Source organism: Schistocerca americana, chromosome 3 (assembly GCF_021461395.2).
Source record: "Schistocerca americana isolate TAMUIC-IGC-003095 chromosome 3, iqSchAmer2.1, whole genome shotgun sequence".
Taxonomy (NCBI): domain Eukaryota; kingdom Metazoa; phylum Arthropoda; class Insecta; order Orthoptera; family Acrididae; genus Schistocerca; species Schistocerca americana.
The window spans coordinates 902,786,142-902,806,664 of record NC_060121.1 but is presented as its reverse complement, the minus strand read 5'-3'; the positions used below and the strand labels follow the sequence as shown (position 1 = coordinate 902,806,664).

Here is a 20,523-nt window from a genome sequence, read left to right as displayed (position 1 = left end):
CTTATTCACTGAAACCGAAGGTAACACATAGCGGGACAAAATCTGTTTATTGTGGGTCATAGCATTTACTTCAGTACTTGTTGCACTCGTATCGATATATTGTTGAATGTCAGAATCAGACGAGGTAAAAATTAGTAATATTATTACAAATCAGGGTTAGTGCCTAATTATTAACAACAGTAAATAATAATTTCATACCTTGAGTAACAATAATAGTAAATGCATACGCTTCTCAGACTTTGATTTGAACTTAGGTATGTTGGGCATAGAATTTTGTAGGTGGTAATCGTCGTCTATTTTTAGGAAACACATTCTGCACAACTATAAAGCGCCTCACTAGGATGGCTGACCTAATAAAAATCGCCAGTCACCATTACAAGATCTATATTTCTTAAATTCCATCCGTTACGGTAAGTTACGATAACAACTGTCTCAGTTAAATATTACTCAGCTACAGTAGTGTGCAAATTAGTTCGGACAAGACAACTGAACTTTAACTGTGCGCATCTATTACAAGATCTGTGGTGCGAAGTTAAATTTTTCTTTAATGAAAGTTTCTTCTTCTTCCAGTTTGGGTAACGGATGGATAACAGTTGCTTTCGTTGCTTGTAACAATGCAGGGAGAGCCGGTTTGGAATCCTATGAAACTCGTGAAATCTTGGCTTACCGTACTACACCTGTTTCTGAGATTATTACATCTACATCTACATCTATACTCCGCGAGCCACCGTACGGTGTGTGGCGGAGGGTACTTATTGTACCACTATCTGATCCCCCCTTCCCTGTTCCATTCACGAATTGTGCGTGGAAAGAACGACTGCTTGTAAGTCTCCGTATTTGCTCTAATTTCTCGGATCTTTTCGTTGTGATCATTACGCGAGATATATGTGGGCGGTAGTAATATGTTGCCCATCTCTTCCCGGAATGTGCTCTCTCGTAATTTCGATAATAAACCTCTCCGTATTGCGTAACGCCTTTCTTGAAGTGTCCGCCACTGGAGCTTGTTCAGCATCTCCGTAACGCTCTCGCGCTGACTAAATGTCCCCATGACGAATCGCGCTGCTTTTCGCTGGATCATGTCTATCTCTTCTATTAATCCAACCTGGTAAGGGTCCCATACTGATGAGCAATACTCAAGAATCGGACGAACAAGCGTTTTGTAAGCTACTTCTTTCGTCGATGAGTCACATTTTCTTAGAATTCTTCCTATGAATCTCAACCTGGCGCCTGCTTTTCCCACTATTTGTTTTATGTGATCATTCCACTTCAGATCGCTCCGGATAGTAACTCCTAAGTATTTTACGGTCGTTACCGCTTCCAATGATTTACCACCTATGGCATAATCGTACTGGAATGGATTTCTGCCCCTATGTATGCGCATTATATTACATTTATCTACGTTTAGGGAAAGCTGCCAGCTGTCGCACCATGCATTAATCCTCTGCAGGTCCTCCTGGAGTACGTACGAGTCTTCTGATGTTGCTACTTTCTTGTAGACAACCGTGTCATCTGCAAATAGCCTCACGGAGCTACCGATGTTGTCAACTAAGTCATTTATGTATATTGTAAACAATAAAGGTCCTATCACGCTTCCCTGCGGTACTCCCGAAATTACCTCTACATCTGCAGATTTTGAACCGTTAAGAATGACATGTTGTGTTCTTTCTTCTAGGAAATCCTGAATCCAATCACAAACCTGGTCCGATATTCCGTAAGCTCGTATTTTTTTCACTAAACGTAAGTGCGGAACCGTATCAAATGCCTTCCTGAAGTCCAGGAATACGGCATCAATCTGCTCGCCAGTGTCTACGGCACTGTGAATTTCTTGGGCAAATAGGGCGAGCTGAGTTTCACATGATCTCTGTTTGCGGAATCCATGTTGGTTATGATGAAGGAGATTTGTATTATCTAAGAACGTCATAATACGAGAACACAAAACATGTTCCATTATTCTACAACAGATTGACGTAAGCGAAATAGGCCTATAATTATTCGCATCTGATTTATGACCCTTCTTGAAAATGGGAACGACCTGCGCTTTCTTCCAGTCGCTCGGTACTTTACGTTCTTCCAGCGATCTACGATAAATTGCTGATAGAAAGGGGGCAAGTTCTTTAGCATAATCACTGTAGAATCTTAAGGGTATCTCGTCTGGTCCGGATGCTTTTCCGCTACTAAGTGGTAGCAGTTGTTTTTCAATTCCGATATCGTTTATTTCAATATTTTCCATTTTGGCGTCCGTGCGACGGCTGAAGTCAGGGACCGTGTTACGATTTTCCGCAGTGAAACAGTTTCGGAACACTGAATTCAGTATTTCTGCCTTTCTTCGGTCGTCCTCTGTTTCGGTTCCATCGTGGTCAACGAGTGACTGAATAGGGGATTTAGATCCGCTTACCGATTTTACATATGACCAAAACTTTTTAGGGTTCTTGTTTAGATCGTTTGCCAATGTTTTATGTGCGAATTCGTTGAATGCTTCTCTCATTGCTCTCTTTACGCTCTTTTTCGCTTCGTTCAGCTTTTCCTTATCAGCTATGATTCGACTACTCTTAAACCTATGATGAAGCTTTCTTTGTTTCCGTAGTACCTTTCGTACATGATTGTTATACCACGGTGGATCTTTCCCCTCGCTTTGGACCTTAGTCGGTACGAACTTATCTAAGGCGTACTGGACGATGTTTCTGAATTTTTTCCATTTGTGTTCCACATCCTCTTCCTCAGAAATGAACGTTTGATGGTGGTCACTCAGATATTCTGCGATTTGTGCCCTATCACTCTTGTTAAGCAAATATATTTTCCTTCCTTTCTTGGCATTTCTTATTACACTTGTAGTCATTGATGCAACGACTTATGATGCATTGATGCAATGACTTATGATCACTGATACCCTCTTCTACATTCACGGAGTCGAAAAGTTCCGGTCTATTTGTTGCTATGAGGTCTAAAACGTTAGCTTCACGAGTTGGTTCTCTAACTATCTGCTCGAAGTAATTCTCGGACAAGGCAGTCAGGATAATGTCACAAGAGTCTCTGTCCCTGGCTCCAGTTCTGATTGTGTGACTATCCCATTCTATACCTGGTAGATTGAAGTCTCCCCCTATTACAATAGTATGATCACGAAACTTCTTCACGACGTTCTGCAGGTTCTCTCTGAGGCGCTCAACTACTACGGTTGCTGATGCAGGTGGTCTATAGAAGCATCCGACTATCATATCTGACCCACCTTTGATACTTAACTTAACCCAGATTATTTCACATTCGCATTCGCTAATAACTTCACTGGATATTATTGAATTCTTTACTGCTATAAATACTCCTCCACCATTGGCGTTTATCCTATCCTTGCGGTATATATTCCATTCTGTGTCTAGGATTTCGTTACTGTTCACTTCCGGTTTTAACCAACTTTCCGTTCCTAATACTATATGCGCACTATTTCCTTCAATAAGAGATACTAATTCAGGAACCTTGCCCTGGATACTCCTGCAGTTTACCAATATTACGTTAACTTTTCCTGTTTTTGGTCTCTGAGGACGGACATTCTTTATCAACGATGATAATGTCCTCTCTGGTAAGCCGTCAGGTATTTTATCGTTTCGGCCAAGGGGGGGTCCCTCTAACCTAAAAAACCCCCGTGTGCACGCCACACGTACTCTGCTACCCTAGTAGCTGCTTCCGGTGTGAAGTGCACGCCTGACCTGTCTAGGGGGGCCCTACAGTTCTCCACCCAATAACGGAGGTCGATGAATTTGCAACCATTATAGTCGCAGAGTCGTCTGAGCCTCTGGTTTAGACCCTCCACACGGCTCCAAACCAGAGGACCGCGATCGACTCTGGGCACTATGCTGCAGATATTAAGCTCAGCTTGCACTCCGCGTGCGATGCTGGTTGTCTTCACCAAATCAGCCAGCCGCCGGAAGGAACCAAGGATGGCCTCAGAACCCAAGCGGCAGGCGTCATTCATTCCGACATGTGCTACTATCTGCAGCCGGTCACACCCAGTGCGTTCAATAGCTGCCGGAAGGGCCTCCTCCACATTACGGACGAGACCCCCCGGCAAGCACACCGAGTGCACACTGGCATTCTTCCCCGACCTACCCGCTATTTTCCTGAGGGGCTCCATAACCCGCCTAACGTTGGAGCTCCCTATAACTAATAGGCCCGCCCTCTGTGACTGTCGGGACCTTGCCGGAGAATCGGCCACTGGCCCAACAGGCGAGGCACCCTGTGGTGGCTCGGAAACGATGTCATCACCACTAGGAAGCACCCCGTACCTGTTGGAAAGGGGTAAGGCAGCTGCCACGCGGCCAGATCCCACCTTCGCCTTTCGGCCAGGCACGCGCGAGCCCACCACTGTCCGCCATTCACCCTGGAGTGATGGCTGACCGGTAAGATGCTCACTGCCGGAAGACGCAGCGACATCAGGGGTTCCATGTGATTCCAAGGCCACCGAAGTAGGCATAGGTCTCACCACAGTTGCCCCAACGCCACTACGAGCCGACGCCTGCGCCTCGAGCTCGATGAGCCTAACAGACAAAGCCTCCACCTGCCCCCGAAGAGTGGCCAATTCTCCTTGCGTCCGCTCACAACAACCACAGCCCCTACACATGACTATGCTAGTGAGGGTTCCTACCTTTTACCGCACGGGAGTTTGTCTTTGTCTTGTCGTAGACGTTTTAAGATAAATTCCGATTGTAGTATTCACTTATGGGTGAAGGCTAGTGGTCCTTCTTCTTTGGAAGATTGTCGCATTGTCGGTGATTGTACTTTATATAATCATTGAAAGCAGTTCTCAAAGTGTATAATACGGCTAGTAATTTACTGAAAATTAATAAACAAAGTTCGCTTATGCTCTAATGTGCTTCTGAACACGTGGCATACATTCTAACAGGTTGGAGCAAATGTTCCGTAGTCATCATGACACCACACTTTTACCACATTTCCTAACATACATTCTTTTATTGACACTCCATTTTACTAGACACCTTTTCACAGTATTCCAGAAATTCAAGTTGGGTGTTGAGTCAGATTAATTACCAGACAACTGAGTACATTAAAGTTGTTTTCTTTCAAGAACATCTTCACTGTTTTAGAATTGTGACACAGGAGCCGATCGTTGAAAAATGAGTCTCCATCATCTACAAAAGCTTTTAGTAATGGCGTAACATTGCGCCTTAGGATTTCCATCTATTTGGTTGAATGCATCACGCTATCAACTGGAACCAGTGTACCAGGACAGTGTAGAAACCGCAAAGTACTTTTTAGGGAGGTTATTTCACAGTCCATTCAAGAAGTTCACCTCTCTCTGCCTTGCGGGTGCTTCGTCTGTCACCCCTTTCTCTGTATCCTTGAAAAATAAAATGCGACGTAACACTGAAAATTACACGTTTCCAGTCATTAGAGGTCGAAGATTTATTTTATATGTTTACCCATGCCTACTGTTTTTTCTTCATGGCAGGTATTAATAATTGCTGCTTCAATGCCTTCAGCTCACATTCAAGAAGTTACGCTGTAACGTTGAAGAGTCAACTTTAACACAAGTAGACAATGAGGCCATATCAGTTTATGACCTAATAAGTGTTGAAACACTAGATTTTCCCACACTAAAAACAGGGGCAGTGTATGATAGTGAGAGATCTGTGTTCCTGAAGAAAAACTGTTTTTGATCGCTTCTTAGGTGAAATGTTCATTTTAACACTAAGGTTTCGTGCAGAGAACATAGACATAACACACGCTCTAGCTATACAAACAAGTACTCAGTTGAACTGGAGAGGACTTAAGCATTATTGTTCATAGTCAAGGCAACAATATTTCTCCAAGAGACCAACAACTGTGGGGATAACATTGGTTACAACTAACCAAGTTCAATCCATTGTAAAATATGTGCTTGTTCCAGTTAAATTGCACACTACTGTACTACATCGAACAACGGAAAAGCCTGAGTCTTGACGTACGTCACTTATTATCGATTCGAAGTAGAGTGAAAGCAGTGTAGTATTGCGTAGTATCCAGTACAGCAAAGAAAAATTTGCTTCTCGGATGCACATAGCTCCTCTGTGTACTGTGCCCTTAGAATGTGTCAGCTATTCCTTTCATGCAAGTACAAGTTGTCAAGAACAAATGGCAGTAGAGATTCGAAATGCTGTGATGACTATGTAAATTATACACATATATGTGGTTTGCGAATCAGTACAAACAAAATTTTTATACGAAACCGGTCCTCTCGCATAAAAACTGTTTTTCCAAAGCATTACAGCGTTTACCTTGAAATATTCAAGATATGACAATCGAAAGATCTTATGTCGATGACAGATGTGGACGGTGGGCGCTGTTTTGATGGTAAAGGTGACATTCAGCTTCTTTAGCTGTTCATTAAACTGTGCCATTTGAACTACAAGTCGAATGATACTGTCGAGTTCCCTTTACGTGTGACCATTATATGGGGCTCTTACACATAATTTACAACCTAACAGTTTATTAATTCCTTTTTTTCTGTTAAACTAACATATTAACCGCTTTATCATTGTTCAATCTGCAATTTATGAAAGCAAATAAGTAAACAAACGTATGTTGTGAATTGTAATATTCTATTTTGTCTTTATTCCTCCAGTATCTTAATAATCTATGCTTTGGAATTACAATAGCCAGCTATTTGCATTGTTGATAGTACGAAAAACAAAGTAAATCTAATATGAGAACGTGTGCAAATGAATAAATTCTCTTACAGTTACTAAATGAAAATAAACGTTCAGGTAGAAATATGTAAATAGATTGTAAATGATGATGTAGCTGCACAAAAAGAGAACCGAATGTGCTATAGTTACCTTATACTTAATTAGTTACCTCCTACCTTATGAAATAAATTACAATCTAACATTTCTGAAACGGTTCTCTAGTCCTTGGTTGTAACAACTTGCTAATTGTTCCGCACTAATTTAATCGTGGCTCACAAGGAATCCAGTCAGGACTTATGTGTGAAGAGCGAAAGATCGAAGTGAGAGCGTGCTAGCTAGCAGAGTGTCCCGATTTTAAGACTCTGAACTCATGTGCAGATCTTGCCATCGTGGTTTTTCTCATTTACCCTAAGCCACCTTTAGTAAATACTGAGATCGGTCCCTAGAAAAGCCCATTTTCACGTCTACTTCTTCAGTTGTTGCCCAATCCGTGTTACTGCTAGCTTTATATCCTGATGTCCACCAGCCATTAAACTCTATTCTTTCTCTCTTTTATCTACCCACTTATTTACTTTTTTGCTCTGAAGGTGTTACTTTTAACATCTACATATATAAAGTAACGTATTTCCAAACCGTGTGTAACAGGGTAGTTCACATTAATCGAAATACGTTACGTTAACCTGCTAGACTAGGTACAAATGGAAGGCTCCAACAAACCTCAGAGGCGAAAGCGAGTCTCTTTCTCTCTCCGCCGCTGATTCCTTTGATTCGACCTGGGATTCCAATAATCACGTCCTGGCAGGCGCTCAGTGAAAACTGTGAACAGAAATTAGACGTACTGAACAAATTTCTAATGAGAAGTGGACTGTGATAATGGCATAACACACACACACACACATACATACACACACACACACACACACACACACACACGCGCGCGCGCGCGCGCGCGCGCGCGTACTCATTTACACACTTACCACTCTGCCTTTATAAATCTCTCAATTTCCATTGATCCTTTAAAACACGTACTGGAGATCTACAATGCCACCTGTCTTATTTCTTACTTAATGAACAGATATAATGTAATTACGGTTCCAAAAACGCTGCTGAGTCAGACTGTTTTCTACTGCATATGACTTGTTGTCTGACGAAATTTTCAGATTATCTTTCTTTACTGTAGAGCAATAATTATGTTACAGCTTATTTTACAGATTTACCAGTGATAGTGTATGGTTATTTCATTTGATTTAATTGGCTTATAGCATACCAACATTTTAGCAATCACAATTTAAAGGTATTGATACATATAGACATAGCAAGGTAACATTTGTTCTTTTCATTCATAACGACACAATTGACAATTAACCATTCAGTTGTTAATTAATTTCTTTAGTTATGTTTAATGGTCATAATTCCGTTTAAATTTTTAAGTCTTCTTCAGCTATAAATCTGGATATGGCGTCGTAGATCCTCCTGGTTATGTCTATGGGATCGTGCAAAGCGGCTAGTAGTGACCAACTCTTAAGAGAACCTATAGAAAGTTGACTCTGCCTTTCTCATAGCGTCTACATTGATATAAGATGTGATTTATATCACAAATTTTTCTTCTTCACATTGACAGTAGGATGTCTCCATTCACTGATTCTATGTAAATCGGCAGGGAAGGATCCATGACTGAGATGCATTCTCACAATGACTGTTACAATTTTCGTTGAATGTTTCGACTTCGTAAATCATGGCTGTCTTGGTATGAATGACTGTATACGTGCAAAGATTTTACCTCTTGTATGTTGACATTCATTGTATTCTTTCTACCACGAGAGAAGTGCTTGTTCTTTTAATGTTAAGAGTCATTCTGTGTATAGGAGTTTAATGTCCATAGGTCTTCCCGTGTTAATCACATCTCTAGCTAGTTGATCGACTTTATCATTGTATAGAATACCAGAATGTGATTTAACCCACACAGGTTCTACAGTTTGACCACTCTTCTTAGCTTGATGATAATGATCCACAATGTCGAAAGTGTATTTATTATTTCTTCTGTCCCAGTTCCTGTAACTCATTGCATCCAGAACGCTTTGACAGGCGATGATTATTACTGTATAAGGCATTTTGAGAGATCTTGCGAATTTGATTGCCTCTGTAATAGCGAAAGTTTCAGCTAGAAACATTAAAGCGTCACCTCGTAGTAGAAACTTTCTTTCTTCTCAGATTCTGGACAGAAGAAAGCGCATGGGATATCATTTTATGTCGCCATTCTTGAGTCATCTGTATAGAGTTGAAAATATCCTGGCCTTTTTTCAGCGAAATATGATGTAGGTGAAAGTTGCCCATACCCTTTCTCTTTGCTGGAACAGTCGACCTCTATTGGAGAGATATTGTGACAAGAGCTGTTTTACTCATTTAGAAACCTTGGGAAAACTTCACTTCGGTGTGTCTGCCATTCGCTGTAAGGTATAACGATCACACAGCAATGTTCTGCGAATATTTAACGGCGTCCCTGACGATCCCCAGTGATATGGATTAGTGGGACAAGAATGCATAGCTACGAAACAGATGCGTAAGCTTCTGTACTGCAGTTTATCCAGCAACACTGGATACTTCTAGCAGCATTGTTGCATCCCTTATACGGGAACGTATCAACGTGCGGTATAGTTTGAGCAGAGTGCTGGAGTGAGCCCCCACCATACTCTTGTCACCGATCCTATAACGTTCAACGCTTAGTGACGACAGTTTCAATATGGGGAATCCAACTTATTCTGGAATCGAAGAGAATACCAAGAAACCTAGGTTGAGATTTTGGTGGTATTTTAAGACCTGAGACTATTACACTGTTCAAGTATCTTGGTCTAGTTTGGTTTTTGAAAGTGACAAGTACCGATTTTTCTGGCGAAATCGGTAACCCATAGTTATGCAAAGATTCATCCATTACACCCATCGCCTTGGATAGATCACACACAGCCTGAACTATCTAATTGGTAGATACATACAAATATCATCTGCATACTGGAGGATTTTAACTGGAGAAGGGATAATTCTCTTCAGCTTGTTAGTATGTAGTGCAAGTAGTATGGAACTGAGTCTAGCTTCACGTCGAAGGCCTGTTGTAAGATGACTTGGTCCGGTTAATTTATTTCGGAGTCGAACCAATATGTGTCTGTCGGCGATGGTGTTGATCCGACATATCATTTGTGGCGTAATTCAGTTGGTTTCCGACTTCTGTAGCAACACAGTTATATGAACGTTATCATACGCTCCAGCTATATCCAGGAAGATAGCTGTCACGTTCTCTTTTCTTGTTGTTGCGTCATAAATATCTGAGGTTCAGATATTTACATTGTCTGTTGTTGTCTTGCCTTTTATAAACCAATACTGATTCGATGACAGTATCTGATATGGTCCCAACTACCATTCCAAACGATTTTTCACCAGGCGCTCTAAGGTTTTGCCGATACAGGAAGATAGAGCAGTGTGTCTATGTTACTTGGCCTGCTCTTCATCTTAAAGTGGCTTCAGTATAGATATCACTATTTGTGTTGTCCTGTTTTTTATTACTGTGTCCTTCATCCACGATTGGATAAATATCTGTAACAGTTTTCTGAGTGCTACCTCTGGGAGATGTCTTATCATCTGCTAGTTTATACTGTCCTTACCAGGTGTGGATGTCAACCTATTTTTTAATGGCCTTCATCAGTTCTTAGTAAGAAATTGGAACCACGAGCAGGTGACTGTGATTCCATTGCTCGGGGGAGTGGGGGGCGGGGGGGGGGGGGGGGCAAAAGGTGAAAAGGTGTCCCTGGCTACGGAAGCTGGTGAGAGCGAATTTCAAAGTTTCCAAGCCATGCGTCATTTAATAGCTGACGCGTATTGGAGTTCTAGTTTTTGAAAAAAATCTTAATTTCCTACAAATGTCAATGGCATTAACATTGTTATTTACAGTTGCACATAAATTTTGCCAGCTACTCTTTTTACAGTCTTTTAAACGCCTTTTATCTTACGCTGCTATTTTCCGATATTCAATGAAGCTTACTACATTTTGTTGCTTACAGAATTTACTGTACGCAAATTTGCACTGTGCTACGGCTCTAGAGCACGCTGGTGTCCAACAAACTGATGGACGTTGCTTGACAACGATTACTTCCCTTGGCTTCGAATGGAAGTTGTTGTAGCGTCTTCAGTACTTGAAACTAACTGTTGTTAGGCGTCTTTTGGAGCTAAGAAGTTAGAGAAAGATTGAAACTTCGCCTGGATGTAGCAGTGTACTTCGGTCAGTCAGCTTACATGATTTTCCACCTACTGTTTGCATAGGTACCCTTCTACTGGACTTATAGGTGGATCTATTGTGATTTCTAGAGGGAAATGAGCCTAGTGAAGAGGGTCTCGCTCGACTGTGCACTCCGTTACACGGTTGAAGTCAGCAGAGCTCAATGTCAAAAAAATGGTTCAAATGGCTCTGAGCACTATGGGACTCAACTGCTGTGGTCATTAGTCCCCTAGAACTTAGAACTAGTTAAACCTAACTAACCTAAGGACATGACACACATCCATGCGCGAGGCAGGATTCGAACCTGCGACCGTAGCAGCAGCGCGGCTCCAGACTGGAGCGTCTAGAAGAGCACGCCCACCGCGGCCGGCGCTCAATGTCAAATAGACGGCCTACGGTCATCTGTTTAGGTTATGTAACATAGTAGGAGAGCCAACGCTTAGAAGAACTAAGTTGAGACTCTCGAAGAGTGTGACCAATTGTGTGGCACTGGTGTCGTCTACTTCGTAACCCAATAGCGAGTGATGGGCGTTGAAGCCTGCATACAAATGAAATAGCGTTTGAAGCTGGGCAATAATCTGATCCAATAAAAGATTTCGTACTTTAAGCGAGGGTGGTTTGTAAATGGTGACAATGGTTAATGCGCCCTTAAGAGAATAAATTACAGCAGCCACTGCCTGACAGTCTATTGTTCTAATGTTAATGTCCATTTTTTAAAAAAATTTAATCGTCCCTGTAATTAAAATATCTACTCCTTCTCGTTTTCCACATCCATCTCTTTTATAAACACTGTATATCTTTGAATTGTATCCGCTGTGTTTGTTGAAACCAATTTCCGCAAATATAAGCTACCGATATGTGGTTGCTGCTAAGCTCCAGATAAAGACTTCCTCTGTTCAACATTAGTGACCGTGTATTCTACTGGAGTACTTTAAAAGCCATTGTCAGATTTGGAGAAGCGTTCAACGCATTACGTATACAACTTGTGTCGTTACCATGCTTGTTTCGTTTTTAAGAGACAGAAAGATCTGCATAATTAAAGCAGAAAGGCTGTTAATGGCAGTTTATCGTTCTGTATTAAATGTTGCCAGAGGAGGAGGAGTATACAGATTGTTTCATACTGAAATCTATGGACCCTAAAATTCATGCAACATATCAGAATAAACTAACTTATATGCTGACGGTAAATGGTTTACTATTTCAAGTCCTGGAAGCTGGAACCGACTTAACTATATGTTTAGTTCCCGGCTGTAACCTTGAAACGTCCCCTGCCATTTGCCTAGTGAATGCCGTTTCACACATTGCTTTGTATATATTTGCTCATTTCGTTTAATATCCAGCTTCTAGCTGCACTGCAGCATTGGTTAAAATAAAATTTAATAGATGTACTAACGTAAATATTTTCTGTCTACAGATCCATTAAACAACAATTTTGTGACCCACTTCCAAGAAAACGAGAGAACATAAATAGACATTTCCCTTCACAGGAATTGCATAAATAATTTTTTTACGATTTGGTAACTTTTCTGCTAGAGTAAGTTATTGTGATGCATCACTCTAGTTTAAGATGTGACATGGGTATTAAACAAGGCCATTTTTACTGTAATATTTTTTCTGCTTGAGCTATGTCATGTTTAAAAATAAGTTATTGCATTTGCTGCTACTGTTTGCCAGGCATAGTGCTACTAAATTTCACTTTACATTGCTCTGTTAAGCCGGTTTTACTACTGATTTATTTTTATTGTTTGCTGCTCATTGCCTTATATTAGTTGTAATATTGCTGCTTGCTTTGCCAATTTGAATTTTTTTGTCATTGCTGTTTGTGTTAACTGTTTTCTGCTGCTGCATTGCCTCGTCCCTTAGTTTAGCATCTGAGCTCAGTAGATTTAAGTTAGCTTAAGAGGGGTTAGACTATATAAGAGAATGAGTTGCGATGAATTGGAAGAAATGCATTGAGAAGTCATACGAAAAAAGTACAGAAAGCAGGTATAGATAGGACTTTTTGGAAATAATGATGAACGAAGGGAGATCTCCGAGAAGTAAAGAAAGTTTTGTTTGCAAAATACTGCAGTAAAAGAAACCCTGTCCTTTCCTTGTATTATCCCACAATGTGTTTGTGTTCCCTTGTGTATTTGTGTTTTTCCTGTCTTTATGTGTTTAGCTGATGTTGTTATGTTGTAGAATTTTTCTAATACTATGTTATTTACTTTGTAAAGATGTTTAAACATTATTTGTTCTGTTTTGTTTTAATGCTCATGTGTGAAGCTGATGTTTCAAAAGTTATTCTGATCTTTTATTTATTTACTTATGTCATAATTCCGGTAACACTGATGTATATGTCTATTTCTATTCTTTTGTAAAGCCTGTGCTACAAGTGTTATCTGTATTGTTATGTTCTTTAATGATGTATTTTGTACCTTTGTAATTGTATTCTTATGTTATAAAATTGTAATTGACACCAGTTCATCATATTATTAACTTGTGAGTTCCATTTCACTGCATACGTTTCTGTTGGTCATAGTATATGGACAATATGTGAGAAGTAGGGACTGTTAGTGTATGCACGTGTGTTAATAATTCAGCAAGGGACTGGATAACAGCATTGCTGGTTCTAAGGACAATTCCAAAAACCTTGTGAGTGCACAAGTGGTGGTTATGGACTTGCTATATTGTCCGCAAGACTCTTCGATGGTGATTGTGCACCTGCACAATCGCAACAGATGGCTGCTGGCCATCTCTACAAGGAGTACAGTGGGTCTGCATCTTTGATGACCCACCAATACCATTATTTCTACAAGGACTGCAGTGGGTCTGCACCTCTGGTGGCCCAACAATACCGTAACTTCTACCAGGGCTACAGTGGGTCTGCTCTGTGATGACCTACCTACCAATATTCTTCAAAACGTCGAATTACTCTGCTGTGGGTTTGCTCTGTTGTGGCCCATTACCAGTCAGCATGTCAAGAGTCAGCACTGTCTTTCCGTTGGAAGGACAACACTACTTCTTCAAGACTGCATGGAAATCCACTACTTCGTGTGCATTGTCTTTTACTGCTCAGACTTTGAGAAAAGAAACGGCAGTTTTACTGTGATGAATGATCAGGACTCTCTGTATGGACTGTGAGAAAACCTTAGCTTTTGACCAACATTGTATTAATAAGTGTGTGCATTTGATATCTTTCTTACTGTAATTATGAAAAAATTTTTCAAATCTGTATTGGCCAGTGCCCAAAACAATTTGTAAAATTTTTTGGTGGGGAGCATGGGGGCTATGTAAGTAGGCTGTTTAGGTTTTTATATTGGTAACGCCACGTAGCGCTCTGTATGAAAATCACTGGCTGTGCTGTGTGCAGTCTGTGGCTAGTTTGCATTGTTGTCTACCATTGTAGTGTTGGGCAGCTGGATGCTAACAGCACATAGCATGGCAGTTGGAGGTGAGCCGCCAGCAGTGGTTGATGCGAGGAGAGAAATGGCGGAGTTTTGAAATTTGTAAGACTGAATGTTTTTATATGTCCCCCCCCCCCCCCCATGAACCATGGACCTTGCCGTTGGTGGGGAGGCTTGCGTGCCTCAGCGATACAGATGACCGTACCGTAGGTGCAACCACAACGGAGGGGTATCTGTTGAGAGGCCAGACAAACGTGTGGTTCCTGAAGAGGGGCAGCAGCCTTTTCAGTAGTTGCAGGGGCAACAGTCTGGATGATTGACTGATCTGGCCTTGTAACATTAACCAAAACGGCTTTGCTGTGCTGGTACTGCGAACAGCTGAAAGCAAGGGGAAACTACAGCCGTAATTTTTCCCGAGGACATGCAGCTTTACTGTATGATTAAATGAGGATGGCGTCCTCTTGGGTAAAATATTCCGGAGGTAAAATAGTCCCCCATTCGGATCTCCGGGCGGGGACTACTCAAGAGGACGTCGTTATCAGGAGAAAGAAAACTGGCGTTCTACGGATCGGAGCGTGGAATGTCAGATCCCTTAATCGGGCAGGTAGATTAGAAAATTTAGAAAGGGAAATGGATAGGTTAAAGTTAGATATAGTGGGAATTAGTGAAGTTCGGTGGCAGGAGGAACAAGACTTTTGGTCAGGTGATTACAGGGTTATAAATACAAAATCAAATAGGGGTAATGCAGGAGTAGGTTTAATAATGAATAAAAAAATAGGAGTGCGGGTAAGCTACTACAAACAGCATAGTGAACGCATTATTGTGGCCAAGATAGACACAAAGCCCATGCCTACTACAGTAGTACAAGTTTATATGCCATCTAGCTCTGCAGATGATGAAGAAATTGATGAAATGTATGACGAGATAAAAGAAATTATTCAGGTAATGAAGGGAGACGAAAATTTAATAGTCATGGGTGACTGGAATTCGTCAGTAGGAAAAGGGAGAGAAGGAAACATAGTAGGTGAATATTGATTTGGGGGGGAAGAAATGAAAGAGGAAGCCGCCTTGTAGAATTTTGCACAGAGCATAACTTAATCATAGCTAACACTTGGTTCAAGAATCATAAAAGAAGGTTGTATACCTGGAAGAATCCTGGAGATACTAAAAGGTATCAGATAGATTATATAATGGTAAGACAGAGATTTAGGAACCAGGTTTTAAATTGTAAGACATTTCCAGGGGCAGATGTCGATTCTGACCACAATATATTGGTTATGAACTGCAGATTGAAACTGAAGAAACTGCAAAAAGGCGGGAATTTAAGGAGATGGGACCTGGATAAACTGAAAGAACGAGAGGTTGTAGAGAGTTTGAGGGAGAGCATAAGGGAACAATTGACAGGAATGGGGGAAAGAAATACAGTAGAATAAGAATGGGTAGCTCTGAGGGATGAAGTAGTGAAGGCAGCAGACGATCAAGTATGTAAAAAGACGAGGGCTAATAGAAATCCTTGAGTAACAGAAGAAATATTGAATTTAATTGATGAAAGGAGAAAATATAATAATGCAGTAAATGAAGCAGGCAAAAAGGAATACAAACGTCTCAAAAATGAGATCGACAGGAAGTGCAAAATGGCTAAGCAGGGATGGCTAGAGGACAAACGAAAGGATGTAGAGGCTTGTCTCATTAGGGGTGAGATAGATACTGCCTACAGGAAAATTAAAGAGACCTTTGGAGAGAAGAGAACCACTTGTATGAATATCAAGAGCTCAGATGGAAACCCAGTTCTAAGCAAAGAAGGGAAGGCAGAAAGGTGGAAGGAGTATATAGAGGGTTTATACAAGGGCGATGTACTTGAGGACAATATTATGGAAATGGAAGAGCATGTAGATGAAGACGAAATGGGAGATAAGATACTGCGTGAAGAGTTTGACAGAGCACTGAAAGACCTGAGTCGAAACAAGGCCCCGGGAATAGACAACGTTCCATTAGAGCTACTGATGGCCTTGGGAGAGCCAGTCATGACAAAACTCTACCATCTGGTGAGCAAGATGTATGAGACAGGCGAAATACCCTCAAGAAGAATATAATAATTCCAATCCCAAAGAAAGCAGGTGTTGACAGATGTGAAAATTACCGAACTATCAGTTTAACAAGTCACAGCTGCAAAATACTAACGCGAATTCTTTACAGACGAATGGAAAAACTGGTAGAAGCGGACCTCGGGGAAGATCAGTTTGGATTCCGTAGAAATGTTGGAACACGTGAGGCAATACTAACCTTACGACTTATCTTAGAAGAAAGATTAAGAAAAGGCAAACCTACGTTTCTAGCATTTGTAGACTTAGAGAAAGCTTTTGACAATGTTAACTGGAATACTCTCTTTCAAATACTGAAGGGGGCAGGGGTAAAATACAGGGAGCGAAAGGCTATTTACAATTTATACAGAAACCAGATGGCAGTTATAAGGGTCGAGGGGCTTGAAAGGGAAGCAGGGGTTGGGAAAGGAGTGAGACAGGGTTGTAGCCTGTCCCCGATGTTATTCAATCTGTATATTGAGCAAGCAGTATAGGAAACAAAAGAAAAATTCGGAGTAGGTATTAAAATTCATGGAGAAGAAGTAAAAACTTTGAGGTTTGCCGATGACATTGTAATTCTGACAGAGACAGCAAAGGACTTGGAAGAGCAGTTGAATGGAATGGACAATGTCTTGAAAGGAGGATATAAGATGAACATCAACAAAAGCAAAACAAGGGTAATGGAATGTAGTCAAATCAAATCGGGTGAAGCTGAGGGAATTAGATTAGGAAATGAGACACTTAAAGTAGTAAAGGAATTTTGCTATTTAGGGAGTAAAATAACTGATGATGGTCGAAGTAGAGAGGATATAAAATGTAGACTGGCAATGGCAAGGAAATCGTTTCTGAAGAAGAGAAATTTGTTAACATCGAGGATAGATTTAAGTGTCAGGAAGTCGTTTCTGAAATTATTTGTATGGAGTGTAGCCATGTATGGAAGTGAAACATGGACGATAACTAGTTTGGACAAGAAGAGAATAGAAGCTTTCGAAATGTGGTGCTACTGAAGAACGCTGAAGATAAGGTGGGTAGATCACGTAACTAATGAGGAGGTATTGAATAGGATTGGGGAGAAGAGAAGTTTGTGGCACAACTTGACTAGAAGAAGGGATCGGTTGGTAGGACATGTTTTGAGGCATCAAGGGATCACAAATTTAGCATTGGAGGGCAGCGTGGAGGGTTAAAATCGTAGAGGGAGACCAAGAGATGAATACACTAAGCAGATTCAGAAGGATGTAGGTTGCAGTAGGTACTGGGAGATGAAGAACCTTGCGCAGGATAGAGTAGCATGGAGAGCTGCATCAAACCAGTCTGAGGACTGAAGACCACAACAACAACAACAAGACTGAATGTCATGAACTGCTATGTATATTATGATTTTTCAACACTATTAAGGTAAATACATTTTTTGTTCTCTATTAAAATCTTTCATATGCTAACTATGCCTATTAGTAGTTAGTGCCTTCAGTAGTTTGAATCTTTTATTTAGCTGGCAGTAGTGGTGCTCGCTGTATCGCAGTAGTTCGAGTAACGAAGATTTTTGGTGAGGTAAGTGATTTGTGAAAGGTATAGGTTAATGTTAGTCAGGGCCATTCTTTTGTAGGGATTTTTGAAAGTCAGATTGCGTTGCACTAAAAATATTGTGTGTCAGTTTAAGCACAGTCTTGTATAATATTTCAAAGGGGACGTTTCAACCTTTTGTCCGTCATGTTTAGACCTGCTAGTTTCTCATATACTTTAGGAGAGTCGCTAGAAGAGAGCTCACCGGAGAAACGTCACCAGTAAACTACGCTAATGATGGTCACCGTGAAGAGACGACGTTTGCGTAACAAGCGCTGTAGGATCCGTTGCGCATTGCTTCCATGTGTTGCTCGTAGAGTGAGCAACAGCGATCAGTGGCGACGTGGCTTCCGTTGCAATGAAATCACTTGCGATCTCCGGGACGTGAGCGCTGCGAGGTTTCATCAGCTCCCGCCCATTTGGCGCAGAGAGCGGTACTTCGACACTGCGAACTTAAATAAGAATAACTGAGGCAATTGCGACATTGCAAAACAGACGACTTACGGTTCAACAGGGCATCGCATACCTTACAAATATACATACTGAGGAAGTTGCTCAGTATTAAATGTTACAACACACATCGGTGTGGGAGTACTTTCACTCTCAATTTTTCATTACTTTTTTCGTGAACATTCATACGTCATATACTAAAAATTCCCACCTTATTTCTGCAAAGATATACTCGTGGAATAACTCAATAACAACATCACGGCTAGCTCTCCACCTCTTTGTTAGGAAATTATGGACACAAGCCTCCACATTTTTCTCTCAAAAAGCAACAATAAAACGTATATGTTTTGCGAACTGCCCAGCTTTGGTTGCAAAAAAAATATGTGTGAAATCTTGTGGGACTTAACTGCTAAGGTCATCAGTCCCTAAGCTTACACACTACTTAACCTAAATCATCCTAAGGACAAACACACACACCCATGCCCGAGGGAGGACTCGAACCTCCGCCGGGACCAGCCGCACAGTCCATGACTGCAGCGGCTTAAACCGCTCGGCTAATAACGCGCGGCTTTTTGGTTGCAATTTTATATCTGTTTCTCCCAATAACTAAGGTACGAACAATTTAATGACTTAAGTTATTTTCTGTAAACAACTTTCTACAGAGGACCTCGGATGTCATTTTCCTACATCACCATCTCCTCCCTCTACAAAGACACCATAAGGACCCATGTCTGTTGGTTTATATCTATTATCTTTACTAGCGTATTTTTCTGTTGCTAATAAACGTGTTATGTCCTCTGCGAGGAACTAATGTGGGCACTGGATTGCTCACGTCTTTACGACTAACAGACATTTGTGAAGTAGGATACACATTACCATTCCCAACTCCTGTATTTAACTTCATGTTATTCTCCACGTTTACAGCTCCCACAGTTTATGCGACATTATCAATATCCACCGTACCTACATCCCCTTCAACATTCCTACTGCGCTTTTTACTTGCCTTTGCCTTCTTCGATGCAGTTGCTTTCGGAGCTCTTAGCTGTTGGCCTGACGGTGATCGATGCCTTGCCCTTTATCTCTGGACATTGTTTCTCAGACACTGAGGCGACACATTCGAAAATGATTAATGCTGGTCCATCTCCATTTGATCGTTCTGGGACAGTGATCTTCAGAGCACATTTAGATTGTACCCGATTGATGATATTCTGTAATTACCACTGTTGAAGGATGGTGCATCAAAACTGTTTCGATATCTGGACACGTATGCAAAGCTATAGCCGACCTTTGGCCTGTGTCGACTAGGATCTCATTTTTATTCGTCTTTATTTTCCATTTTAAAAGATATCTGATGAGAGAAATCTCCCAGCGACGATAGTTTAACAGTTATTGCTTACGATTTATCAGTAAGACATACCGAAGTTTCACTAAGAACGCTTGGTAACAGTTCCACGAAACATTTGTTGGAAACGGTGCCAGCCACCTCGCCGAGCACAAGCCTCAACTGCAAGCAACTAATCTTTCGATATGTGTCGTTACCTGCTTTGTCGAGAAGATTTTTTTTTTTACTGCAGGCACACTGTCTAAGGTCTAAATGTTAGTAATGAATCAATCTGTCTCAATATTGTTGAGAGCGAGAGGAAAACATCGTTATTTCGTTGTTAACCGAAGATTTAAAATTAGTTTTGTTTATCACGCTTTAATTTCGGTAATTTTTGTTAGTGTTATCGTTGGCGGTCCTGTGTAATCTCTGGCTGTTTCGCAATATTTTGTGCTCCTTTTTCCTTGATTGATAATTCCAATTCAGTTTTTTATGTACTTTATTTTTGTATTTTAGGTCGATTTGTCCTTTCAGTATTTTTATGGATAGTTTTGTATACGTAAACAGATTTAATGAGCCATTTGGTCTCGAACACAAAAAATACATCAAAACCTATATTGAATTTATCAGTGAAGAAAGAGGATAGAGACACAAAATATTACGAAGCATCCAGAGGTTACACAGGACTACCAATGATACCACTAACAAAAATCACCGAAACGACAGCATTATAAACAAAACTAACTGTATCTACACAATATCGCTGGTACATCAATCAAATAAGATG

At 40.9% G+C, this 20,523-nt stretch overlaps 1 protein-coding gene across 1 annotated transcript in view; it reads right to left on the bottom strand.

The window, feature by feature from the left end:
- The window catches only part of LOC124606489 (protein white-like), a 305,924-nt gene that overhangs the window by 188,626 nt on the left and 96,775 nt on the right, over nucleotides 1-20,523 (bottom strand). Inside the window, exon 4 of the mRNA XM_047138470.1 lies at nucleotides 7,392-7,490. Coding sequence (XP_046994426.1) covers nucleotides 7,392-7,490 — 99 coding nt within the window. The remainder of the gene's footprint in view (nucleotides 1-7,391; nucleotides 7,491-20,523) is intronic.